This window comes from Cibotium barometz, chromosome 26 (genome assembly GCF_041138505.1).
Source record: "Cibotium barometz isolate CiBa-2024 chromosome 26, ASM4113850v1, whole genome shotgun sequence".
NCBI classification, from domain to species: domain Eukaryota; kingdom Viridiplantae; phylum Streptophyta; class Polypodiopsida; order Cyatheales; family Cibotiaceae; genus Cibotium; species Cibotium barometz.
Genome location: NC_141071.1, coordinates 32,366,339 through 32,379,491, shown reverse-complemented (window position 1 = coordinate 32,379,491; position 13,153 = coordinate 32,366,339). Strand labels below are relative to the sequence as shown.

General features: G+C 38.9%; 1 protein-coding gene across 1 annotated transcript; it reads right to left on the bottom strand.

Annotated features, from left to right (window-relative positions):
- Positions 1-3,134: 3,134 nt before the first annotated feature.
- Positions 3,135-12,027, bottom strand: LOC147623887 (uncharacterized). The gene is made up of 6 exons (XM_086820819.1): positions 11,926-12,027; positions 5,469-5,570; positions 5,206-5,362; positions 4,289-5,149; positions 3,871-4,208; positions 3,135-3,252 (listed from the first exon to the last, which is right to left on the bottom strand). Exons 1-6 carry the CDS (start codon positions 12,025-12,027, stop codon positions 3,163-3,165), a joined length of 1,650 nt encoding a protein of 549 aa, XP_086676945.1. The 3' UTR covers positions 3,135-3,162.
- Positions 12,028-13,153: the final 1,126 nt, after the last annotated feature.

Here is a 13,153-nt window from a genome sequence, read left to right as displayed (position 1 = left end):
AAATGCTATATCCATCTACGTCTCACTAATCACATGTCAATGTCATTGTGCACCATTCTCCCTATAGTCAAATGCTCAATTCTTACATAAGGGACCCCAATGCTAAAAAGGAAAAAAACGTTTTAAAATAAAGGTAAAGCTCAAAAGTGATCAAGATTTTTCATTTAAAAAAGCAATAAAGAGAATGCATTGATTTTATCACTCGAAAATAAAGACTATCCCGAATTTCAACTGAGAATTTTAGAGTTCATTAGAAGAAATAAGCTTTAAATAGGGGTTTTTCAAGGACCATTTAAGATCTCTCTAGTTCATGAAAATAACTAGAGAGATCTATCTAGTGTGTGTGATAGAAGCACAAAAAATGGTCAAAAGAATATTAGGTTACCTACAAGTGGTTTTAAATCATGTTGGTTCCAAAACCTTATCTCCACCATTACATACATTCTCTTTTTGTGAGTTTTCAAATTAAGAATATAAAATGGACTATACTATCTAATATTTTTTATATTTTTTGCTTAGCTTTAACTCTCATGATTTCATCTCTGTAAAATCCATGGTTTGAAAGCACATAAAGTGAGATTTTTTTCTGCAATCTAGCAATCTAAAGAAGAAAACTTTATGTCATGCCATTTTTAGCATATCCTTATACATGTTGGACTAACAACTCCCCCTCCTCTTGTTATGTGCCTCTAGACATGTGGTCATGATGGAGACATCGTAGGGCCCCTAGTTGATTATCCCACATGCATGGTTGTGGAATGTGAAGGGTAGATGGGGTAGAGAGGCAAGTTGCCTTCATCATGCTATGTGGGTGGCTAGGCACCTACCTTTGACACTCTGACATGTGGCCCACACTCTCATCCACTCCCAACATGATATCAAGATTCAAAACCTTGGTGTTGTTAGTGGAGGCATCTGGCCAATAGTGAGGCTACTATTGCAATTTTATTCTCCTTTTTGTGGGGGAAGCACTTGTGGTGGCTACACTCCTTCAACATGGGGGTTTTAAAAATGTTGTTAGTGGAGGTATTTGGCCAATATGGAGGATTCTATTCTATTTTGATCCTCCTATTTTGAGGGGAAGCACTTGTGGTGGATGCACTCCTTCAACATAGGGGAAGCATGCACACCTATGTGTATGTGGCAAATCTTGATGGTATTCTCTTCTTCCTCTTCTTTACAAGGTGTCTATCAACAAGTGGTTTTGTAATGGGGGAGTAAGGATGCACTCTCCTTGGGACACATGGTAGTGGACATGTGTTGTCATGGATACGTGGTAGTGGACATGTGTGGTCTTGGTCTCCCAGTGGACATGTGTGGTCTTGGTCTCACATGGTAGTGGACATGTCTTGGTTTTGGTCTCCCATGAAGGGTAGATTAGAGGCAAGGGATCTTCAAATCCTAGTGCAAGTTTTTACGGAGAAGTTCATATGGGTGGCTAGGTATTTGGGTTTCAGACCTCGATTGATGACCCGAAACCCTTATTGTTATATGAAGACCATATTAGGTAGTTTGGGAAAATCCTCATACTTTGGGAATTCTAAATGGTGGCACTTTTGATTCTACTTATTACAGTATCTTGTGCACACCAACTCCAAATTTGTCAAAGAATATATATTTGGAGCTTACACATCAAGAGCTTTCAAATGATGTCACATGAGGGGGTTTTGACATAATATTTATAGTCACCGTGCTTCTCATTTGGTGAATATTTTCAAAGTGGGAATTGGGAATTTCCTAAACTCTTTATTTTTTTCTTTATGGTAAAGCTCGGTGATATTAGCTTCTCCATTCTTTTCACATCATCAAGTGGGTTCATGAAGGGGTATGTTAGTGAGTGCCTAATTGAAGTAACAACCCGCCCTTCTCTAGCTCATTATCCCACATGCATGGTCATGGAGACCCATGGAGGATATATGGGCTAGAGGAATATAGGCAAAGGGCTAGAAGTATGGTGTATGTTTTCTGGGTTAAGGCCCTTTGGGGGGCTAGGTAGCCCTATTAAGGAACCCGACCAAGCAGGCCCACAATCCTCCATGCCCACCAGTGGGATTGCATTTATATGCTCGAAGCCATCAGGAGGGTTTTTCACTTGTACATATATTTGAAATGGATTTGATATTGTTAAACTAATATTCCCTTTTTACTTGGGTAATATAGGAAGGCTGAAAAAGAAAGAATGCATATTGAGTCATATGAAACTATGTAACTAGCTCAAAAAAGAGGAGAGCTTTAAAAAACAAGTAATCGCCTTGAAAATATTAAAGCGCCTTATAATATCATAGATTCAATTGAACAAAAACCTTTAGTTCTCACTACAGAATTTAGGCATTGTGCAGTGATTACGAAAACAACTGAAGAGAGATAGAGAATAAGCAAGCTGCTGCTTGAGTAAGTTAAGCTCAACAAAGAGAGAGAGGAACACCATTGATTCTTATTAGAAATAGTAAAAGCACCATTTGACATGTAATGGTTGCAGTAATCAATTTTTTTATCATCATCACCTCTGTAATTCAAAGATCAACACAATAATTATTTTTTAAATTCAACTGTGTGAACATTACACAATTGCATTGTGCCTATGGGAGCTCTAATAGTCCCTCTTAATAGCAAGTGTCCCATCATAGTAGACCAATCTCCTCTAGCACACCACATACTTTTGAAGAGGTGTGTAAGAGTATTATAGCATAGGAGTGAAAGTAAATGGTTGAAAGCCATTGGAGCAAGGACAAACCAAAACAAGTGCTTACTTTTTTGTTTTTCCATCGAGCTAAAAATAGTGATCAAGAAATCAAGAAAGATGAAAACCCACCTTTTTTTTTTCTTTCTATAGAGGTTGAAATCAAGAAAGATGAAAACAAACTTAGCTTAGAGGATTCAAAAAGATTATCTTCACACATTGTCTTCTACAAGAGGCAATTCATATGCAGAAGAATCTTTGAAGAAAAGGAGACATTTCCACATTTGTTTACATTACTACTATTATCTGGGGATCTTTAACAAAACGACATATTCTATATTATGAAGAAAAGTGGGAGCTACAATCACTATGAAGAGGTTCTATCAAATGGAGCCGCAATGACAAGTTAATCTAAGGAGTCAATTTAGGCTCAGTTCAAATCATTCTAGGAAGATGCCGAATGATAGAAGAATCCCATGCAATCAAGGAAAAAGTGGAAGTGACAAAACACTAGTGGGAGAAATAGTGATGATTAGGAGATCCTTAGCTTGGAGAAGGCACTCGCCTCTTTTCTGTTCAAGCAAAGCCTGACGTAAGAATGAAATTTTACATTCATAGCATTTTAAACACTGAAAGTGTTCTTGTAAAAGGGGAAGGGCTCTTTTCTCTATATTTATAAATTCAAGGGGAGACATGCCACCTGCCTGCCATACATCTTTAGCTTTGTTTTTTTCCCACCCACACTCACATACAACACTGAATAAGTGTATCTCTAGTTAGAATGGTGAGCTTCACACTAGCAACTAATATTGATTAACATGTGCATGTGCAAGGACTCTGTTGTATAATTTATTAAATGAAGTGAAATGTGAGAAGTAGTGGGTCGGACTGATGTAGCTATGTAATTGTCACAAATGTGTACCCAGCTTTCAGTTAATATATATACTTATTATTGATCCCAAAAAATACACAACATGTACATGTGCAAGGAATCTATGAGAGGAATGTTGTGTCATTCAAGACCATTACTGTCGTGGTAGTTTGGCATGTGTGCTTTTGATACCAACATTCCTCTACTCCGAAAACAACAAAACTTAGTTATGATAAGGGTTAGCAAGGGAAAAACAAGTCGTAGTAGTTTTAAAACAAATAATAGAGCATACCTCATTTGGAGAAAGAAAGAAGCGTACCTCTTCTACCATTCCGATTAGGCAAGCTTTCCTCATTTGGAGATTGCGCCTTTCATCACTTGGCAGCTGCTGCTTGGGGGCTTCGGGATCAGATATTTGATTAGAATGATTAGATTGCTGATCAGCCAACTGGAACCCGGAGGAGCTCGACTTCATCGCTCTCACTGAAAGGGCACACCCACTAGCTGCTCCTCGTATGGTATCCGACGCTGGAGGAACGCCGCCGATATTGTGGGTGCTTCCCAAACTGATGCCATCTCGCCCAACGTTACAGACCTCGTCAAGAAGCTTTTGGGTGGCTTTAAGGTACTTGGAATTGCGAAGGACGCTGAGGGAGACTGCACGCAAGAAGATTACAAAATTAGGGTTATTGATGTACGTACTCATGAGGGGGTTAATAATGAAAAGAAACACCTACCTGTACCAGAGAATCTGACATCCAGGCTGAGATTCGTTTGTGGATGTTGTGACGCCTGTAAGAAATGAGAAAGGCCAGATTTGTGCCTTGCACTGCTGCCCACAGACATGTTGCGTGCGTCGGGTAAGCAGACTTCCACATCGAGCTTGTGATCCCAATTGGCCGAAGGTATTGCGTCCTGGCAGTTCTCGTCAGAGGAGCTCGCCCGAAGTAGATGTAGGTTTAAACTGCCCGGTCTCGCATTAGTAGTACCCGCCGCGACCTCTACCGCGCCCTCTATTGGAGGTAACAAAAGAAGCTCGTGCATACCTGATGAATCTATCCCCCACTCGAGCTCCTGGCTCCTGATCGCAGGGTTTTGAACGTTGTGGCCACTTGTTGCTCTTGAAATTCTGTGAGTCCTGCAAGCCCCATCATTGTGCGTAGTGTTCTGATTTACTAAGGAGGAAGGCACTTCTTCATAAAGCTTCTGGTGCCGTGCGTTATTTGAGTACCTCTGTTGTTGGCTTGCCCTCAAGATCTCCATATGCTCTAGTGGGTTTCCATATGACCTTGTTCTTTGGAATGTCGTCAAACATGGCTGTTTCACGTCCTGCCCAGACACTGATTTGGGAATCGAAGGAGCATGGACAAAACTCTCCCCCAGGTTAACATTTTTTGCCGATGCACTCGGGCCCAACAGATTACTGGCAATCCTCCCTTCTAAACTCTCCTCTCTTGTATGCATTAGAAAAGGCTTGAGATTGTAAACTTGCAAGTTCTCTTCCTGATCAAACTTCCAATTTTTAATGAATCCGCTCGCGGCTGCAGCTGCTTCGTGTGCCAGATCTGACCTTAGAGCTTGCTCATCATAGCATAATTCTGCATGCAAGGTTACCGGTTTTCCAGGTCAGGAAGAGTAGTGTAAAGAACATTGCCGACTTCTTCAAAGCCATCTTCGGAAAGCTGATAGGCAGCTTGAGAAGGGGTTTGGAACAGAGGGGGACGGAAATGAGAGGAGTCATAGGCCTGGGCCGGAGCTACAGGGATTAATGAGTTGGAGGGCATGTTTGAACGACTTTGGATGGCCGGGACCTACGCCCAGAGTGGTTGTCGTTGTTAGCAGCAGATGAGAAGGCGATGCGTTGGAGTTTAGAATCGTGAGTTGGGGAGGACTGGGCGTAGGGTCTAGCAGAAGGACCTTCCATGGGTTGATCCTAGCATCCCCTCGGTACCAGTACAGCGACAACTCAGGTAGCAATCTATGGCGTGTTACAGACAATGATGACGATGAGCTCTCACCCTACAAAGACTACAGTGCACACACTTTTTTCTATCTCACTCACCATTACCAGTCACAACATGACTTCACACTGACAGTATCCAGCACAAGCACTCTCATGTATCACAGCGATGCCTTGTTCCCGTGCAAACATGTGTGGCTGGGTGCCTAATCATGAATGGCCATTGCTAGGGTGCTCCCTTAGTGTGGAATCGATTTGCGGCGTTCTAAGTGAAGAGGACAGGCACGTACGTCCTGCAACACCCTATCTGGCATCCTCATACAGGGTGGATACGCACAGGCCCTGGTGGTTATATACAAGATCTTTCGTAGGCGTCATTTACTTGTAGATTACTACTAGTACACAGTGTTCCATATTTCGGTTACCTTGTGCTACCGTTCCGTGTCTTTCACATGTGTGCCACTGTGCGGTACTCGACGGCGCTCCTGCTAGTAGCGCCGGCGACAGTGGGCGGGTCGGGGAGGCCCGGCTGTCGTTGCGTTCATTTGCTGTAGAGTCCGGACGCTCGCCTTTCAAAAAAAAGCTCCGGACTCTACAGCTTATCTGCCACTGCAAAATGATCACAAAGCTCAGCAAAATTACGCCGTTGTTGAGCCTGACAGGTGGTTAGTGTTAGTTACTAGTACCTACAACGTTCCTGCCACCGCTTGTTCGAACTTAAAACATTTCGTCGACGGTCATTGGTCAATTCTCACTAGTACCGCTTTGATTTTGGTACACTTGAGAATAACTACGATGGACTGTGTTGTTCAGATACCCCGTCCGTTTTTAATTACGGACAGAGCCTAGAGAGGCCATGAAAAGTTTGACCTCCGAACTTCCAACTTCCTGTGAATCAAGGCCTAGTGAGGCATTAATTAGCACTTCATCTACCATTTGTTCTCACATTCCCAATAAGCTTTGCTTGTGTCATAGATATGTTGCTTTAGTTTGCAAGGCACTCCACCGAGTACGAAAAGTGTTATTTTTTAACAAAACTATGGCCCACAAACGTGAGGAAACTACACAAGAGACGTTCTATATAGTAGCAAAACTTGCAGTGTCATAAATAAACTTTTTTTTCTAACCATTAAAAAAAGGATGACCTTCAAGTTGAACAGGTTTGTAATGAAAAAAAAATGCATAGATGAACCGGTTTTATGACTAAACTTTAAATCTTCAAACTCAAGGCTAGGCAAAACTACAATAGAATTTGCAGTTGCTCTTGGAGTTTTTTGAGTCTGCTGCCAGGGATTTTATATTCACGTGATCACAAGATTTTTTTTGTTAATAACACTTGTGAACATGTTATTCACATGTTCACATGTTCACATGTTCTCAAAATAGCAGGTTACCAGTGACCTGGTAACCTGCCGAAGCCCGCCGGGCTTTTTGTTTTCCCGGCGGGCCCGTCGGGAAAATGGAATTTCCCGACGGAAAAAAAAGTTTAAAAAAAATGGTCAAAATATATTCATGTTCACAGTCATTCCTACCATTTTTGGGCCTTCTGGACTCATTTATGACGTCAAAAGTTTAAAATTCTTTGTACAAAAAAAGTTATCTCTAAATTTATCACCTTAAACTCGATTACCATCAATTAGATCTTATTATACTTCCAATTGAGTCTAATTGACATCAATTAATATCCAATTGAGTCTAATTAGTATCAATTAAGTCTAATTGGGTGTCAATTGATCGATTGGGCTCAATTGACACCCCATTGGACTCAATTGGGCTTAATTGGACTTAATTGGATTCAATCAATTGACACCCAATTGGACACAACTGGGCTTAATTAGACTCAATTGACATCGATTAACACCCAATTGATGTCAATTGAGCTCAATTGACATCAATCCTAGTCAATTGATATCCAATTGATGCCAATTGAGCCGAATTGACACCAATTGCACTCAATTGGTACCCAATTGATGTCAATTGAGTCCTCAATTAACATCAATTAACACCCAATTGAGTCCAATTGACATCAACTAATACCCAATTGAGTCAAATTGATATCAATTAAGTATAATTGGGTGTCAATTAATCAATTCGACTCAACTGATATCAATTGACATCTAATTGGACTCAATTGACATCAATTGGGTGCCAATTGAGTCCAAGTGACACCCAATTGATATCAATTGCATCCAATTGGGCTTAATTGACATCAATTCACACCTAATTGATGTCAATTGAGTCCAATCCGGTTCAATTCACACCCAATTGATGTCAATTGGGCTCAATTGACATCCAATTGATGTTAATTGGACTCAATTGACATCAATTAACACCCAATTGATGTCAATTGAGCTCAATTGACATCAATCGTAGTCAATTAACACCCAATTGATGCCAATTGAGCCGAATTGAGCTTAATTGATATTAATTGCACTTAATTGGTACCCAATTGATATCAATTGAGTCTGATTAGACTCAATTAACATCTAATTAAGTTTAATTGATATCAATTAATACCTAATTGAGTTAAATTGATATCAATTAAGTCTAATTGGATGTCAATTGATCAATTGGGCTCAATTGGTACCAATTGACATCCAATTGGACTCAATTGACATCAATTGGGTGCCAATTGAGTCCAAGTGACACCCAATTGATATCCATTGCATCCAATTGGGCTCAATTGACATCAATTCACACCTAATTAATGTTAATTGAGTCTAATCACGTTCAATTCACACCCAATTGATGTCAATTGGGCTCAATTGACACCCAATTAATTCAGCCCAATTGATATCAATTGAGTCTAATTCAAACCCAATTGAGTCTAATTACATCTAATTGGACTCAAGTGACATCAATTAACACCCAATTGATGTCAATTAAACTCAATTAACATCAATTAACACCCAATTGATGTCAATTCAACTCAATTGACATCAATCGTAGTTAATTGACACCCAATTGATGTTAATTGAGCCAAATTGGGCTTAATTGACATCAATTGCACTCAATTGGCACCCAATTGATGTCAATTGAGACTCAATTAACATCAATTAACATCCAATTGAGTTCAATTGACATCAATTAATACCCAATTCAGTCAAATTGATATCAATTAAGTCTAATTGGGTATCAATTGATCAATTGGGCTCAATTGATATCAATTGACATCCAAGTGGACTCAATTGACATCAATTGGGTGTCGATTGAGTCTAATTGACACCAAATTGATATCAATTGCATCCAAGTGGGGTCAATTGACATCAATTCACACCTAATTGATGTTAATTGAGTCCAATTAGGTTTAATTTACACCCAATTGATGTGAATTGGGCTCAATTGACACCCAATTGATCTCAATTTGGCTTAATTGATACTTAATTGATATTAATTAGACTCGATTGACATTAATTAACACCCAATTGATGTCAATTGAGCTCAATTGACATCAATTGTACTCAATTGATACCCAATTGATGTCAATTAAGCCAAATTGGGCTTAATGGACATCAATTACACTCAATTAGCACCTAATTGATGTCAATTGAGTCTAATTGAGCTTAATTAACATCAATTAGCATCCAATTGAGTCTAATTGATATTAATTAACACCTAATTGAGTCAAATTGATATCAATTAAGTCTAATTGGGTGTCAATTGATCAATTGGGCTCAATTGATATCAATTGACATCCACTTGGACTCAATTGACATCAATTGGGTGCCAATTGAGTCTAATTGACACCCAAGTGATATCAATTGCATCGAATTGGGCTCAATTGACATCAATTCACACCTAATTGATATCAATTGAGCCCAATTGATATTAATTGAGTCTAATTCACACCCAATTGAGTCCAATTGCATCTAATTGGACTCGATTGACATCAATAAACACCCAATTGATGTCAATTAAACTCAATTAATATCAATAAACACCCAATTGATATCAATTGACTCCAATTGGGTTTAATTGACACCCAATTGATGTCAATTAAGTCCAAATAGATACAATTAGGCTCAATTGACACCTAACTGATATCAATTGAGTCCAATTGGATTCAATTGAGTCCAATTGGGTTAAATTAGATGCAATTAGGCTTAATTGATGTCAATTGAATTAAATTGGATGCAATTTATCCAATTGATGTCAATTGAGTTCAATTCGATGCAATTAGGCTCAATTGACACCTAATTGATGTCAATTGAGTTCAATTCATACCCAATTATTGTTAATTGTGTCCAATTGAGCTCAATTAACCCAATTGATGTCAATTGGGCTCAATTAACATCAGTTAACACCCTTTTAAGTCCAATTGATGTCAATTGAGTCCAATTGGATGTCAATTGATATCAATTGAGCCCAATTGATCAATTAATACCCAATTAGACTTAATTGATGTCAATTGGACTCAATTCATTCAATTTAGCATCAATTATAATCAATTGACACCCAATTGATATTAATTGACATCAATTAGGTGTTAATTGATGTCAATTGAGCCCATGTGACATCAATTGTGTGTCAATTGAATCCAATTGATGTCAATTGAGCCCAATTGACATCAATTGTGTGTCAATTGATACACAATTAGCTTCAATTGGGCTCAATTGACATCAATTGACACCCAATTGATGTCAATTAGGCTCCATTGACACCCAATTAGACTCAATTTGACTCAATTGACATCAATTGACACCCAATTAGACTCAATTTAGCTTAATTAAGTCTAATTGGACTCAATTAGACTCAATTTGGCTCAATTGATATTAATTGACACCCAATTACACTCAATTTGACTCAATTGACACCCAATTAGACTCAATTTTACTCAATTGACATCAATTGACACCCAATTGATGTGAACTGATGTGAATTGAGCTCAATTGCATCGAATTAGGCTCAATTGACATCAATTGACACCCAATTAATATCAATTGATGTGAATTGATGTCAATTGAGCTCAATTGCATGGAATTAGGTTTAACTGACACCCAATTAATATCAATTGAGTGCAATTGAGCCCAATTCAGCTCAGTTGTAATCAATTGACACCCAATTGATGTCAGTTGCATCCAATTTGGCTCAATTGAAACCCAACTGATGTCAATTGAGTCCAATTGATGTTAATTGGCACCCAATTGATGTCAATAAGGTTCAATTGATGTTAATTGATCCCCAATTGATGTCATTTACGTCCAATTGAGCTCAATTGACACCCAAATTATCCAATTGAAGTCAATTAAACTTAATGGACTTCAATTATGTTAATTGGATATTAATTGATATCAATTAACACCCAATTGCTATCAATTGAGTCTAATTCGGCTCAATTGACACTCAATTTACATCCAATTGGGCGTGAATTGAGCTCAATTGTATCATATTAGGCTCAATTGACATCAATTGACACACAATCGATCACATAATTGAGTGCAATTGAGCCCAATTGATATCAATTGTGATCAATTGACACCCGATTGATGTTAATTGCATCCTATTGGGCTCAATTGAGCACAATAGGATGCAATTAACACCCAATTGAGTGTCAATTGAGTGCAATTGAGCCCAATTGAGCTCAATTGATATCAATTGACACCCAATTGATGTCAACTGAGCTCAATTGAGCTTAATTGATATCAATTGACGCCCAATTGATGTCAACTGAGCTCAATTGAGCTTAATTGACATTAATTATAATAAATTAACACCCAATTGAAGTCAATTGGGCTTAATTAATATCAATTAACATCCAATTATTATCAATTGAGTCCAATTCGACTCAATTGATACTTAGTTTACACCCAATTTATGCAAATTGGGTGTAAATTGGGCTCAATTACGTCGAATTAGGCACAATTGACATCAATTGACACCCAATTAATATCAATTGAGTGTAAATCAAGTGTAATTGAGTCCAATTGGGCTCAATTGAGTGCAATGATGTCATGGACAATTGAGTCAATTGATGTAAGTATAGTTAGATTTAATTGGTGTGTAAATTGAACTTAAGACCAGCAAATTATACAAAACTTTTTTTGTGCCAAGAATTTTGAACTTTTGACATCATAAATGAGTCCAGAAGGCCCAAAAATGGTAAGAATGACTGTGAACATGATTTTTTATTTTTTTTATTTTTTATTTTTTTTATTTTTTTATTTTTTTATTTTTTTAATTTGTCCGCCGGGAAAATGGGTTTTCCCGGCGGGCCCGCCGGGAAATGTACATTTCCCCGGCGGGATTACTGGCAGAGAAGGTTTTTGCAGGTCATAAAAAATGCCCGTGAATATACATTGTGATCACAAGAATTTTTATGTTAACAACAGGTTTTGTTAACGTGATCACGAAATTGTGAAGACGTTAATGAAATCCCTGTCTGCTGCACCTGTGGGCTAATACCTCTTTTCTGACCTGCCTGAGAAGGTTTTGGGTAGACTTGACAGCCAGACTCCAAGCTTTGGCCGGGGAGAGGTTATTGCTGAAGAAGGATTCCCTGAAGTCTTGATTGTCCATTGTAGTGATGATAGGGTAGTGGTCTGAGATGCATGTGGTAATGTCTACAACACATTCGCATCTGTTGTATTTGGAATAGATTTCACCACTTGCGTATGCTCTATCTAGCCTGGCTTTTCTGGCAAGGTCGCCTGAAGAGTAGTTTTGCCATGAGAAACTTCCTTCTTGACCCAGATCTTGCAGATTGAACTTGTGTTTTACCTTTTTCATGCTTGTTTCTCTGATCCAGCCAGGGCTAAACCTTTGGATTTGAATCTGTCTTTGAGGGTTTCCACCATGTTATAGTCCCCCATCATCAGCAAAGGTGCTCTTAGCCTTAGCAGGGATTTCCAAGTTCTGGTCCTCAGTTTCTGAGGGCCGTGGGCATACCAACCAGATCAGAGCCAGGATCAAAAGAGAAGAAGAAATAGCTCTTCAACATACTAAGCTATTTACCAGGGAATGGTGGGCAGGAAAAGCAGACAGACCAAGCCAAGAAATGTTTAAAACGCTCAAGGTCAAACAAAGGCAAGAGCATATCCCCCTGCTTATAAATAAGGAGGGAATCCAGGCTATGAACCAAGCTGAGAACAAAAAGCTGATCACTGAATACTACAGCAACATTTTCCAGGAAGAAGGACCCCCTCCTCAACTAAGGCAGCCACAATGGAAGCAATCAAACAAGTCAGACCTAGAACAGTCCCAGCCAACATAGCTGTTACTCTAGAGCAAGATATCACTCATGAAGAAATCAAAGAGGTCATCTTTTCCCTCAAACCCAACAAGAGCCCAGGTGAGGATGGTCTGCCTGTCGAGTTTTTTCAATCCTTTTGTGATGTGCTAACACGCCCCATTCTCAAAGTATGGCAAGAATCACTGAAATATGGAGCACTGCCAACACAAATCAATGAAGGTCTTATCAAGTTGATCCATAAAAAAGGCCCCAAGGAGATCATGGGAAACTGGAGACCCCTCACTATGCTTAACAGTGTTTACAAAATTTTAGCCAAAGCTTTAGCCATCAGGCTGAGTAAACACATGAAACACTGGATTTCAAAGGAACAAAAAGGATTCATCAAAGGCAGATACATCTTGGACTCCATAATCGCCCTATGGGAAGGTTTCGACTATGCAAAAAAAACCACAC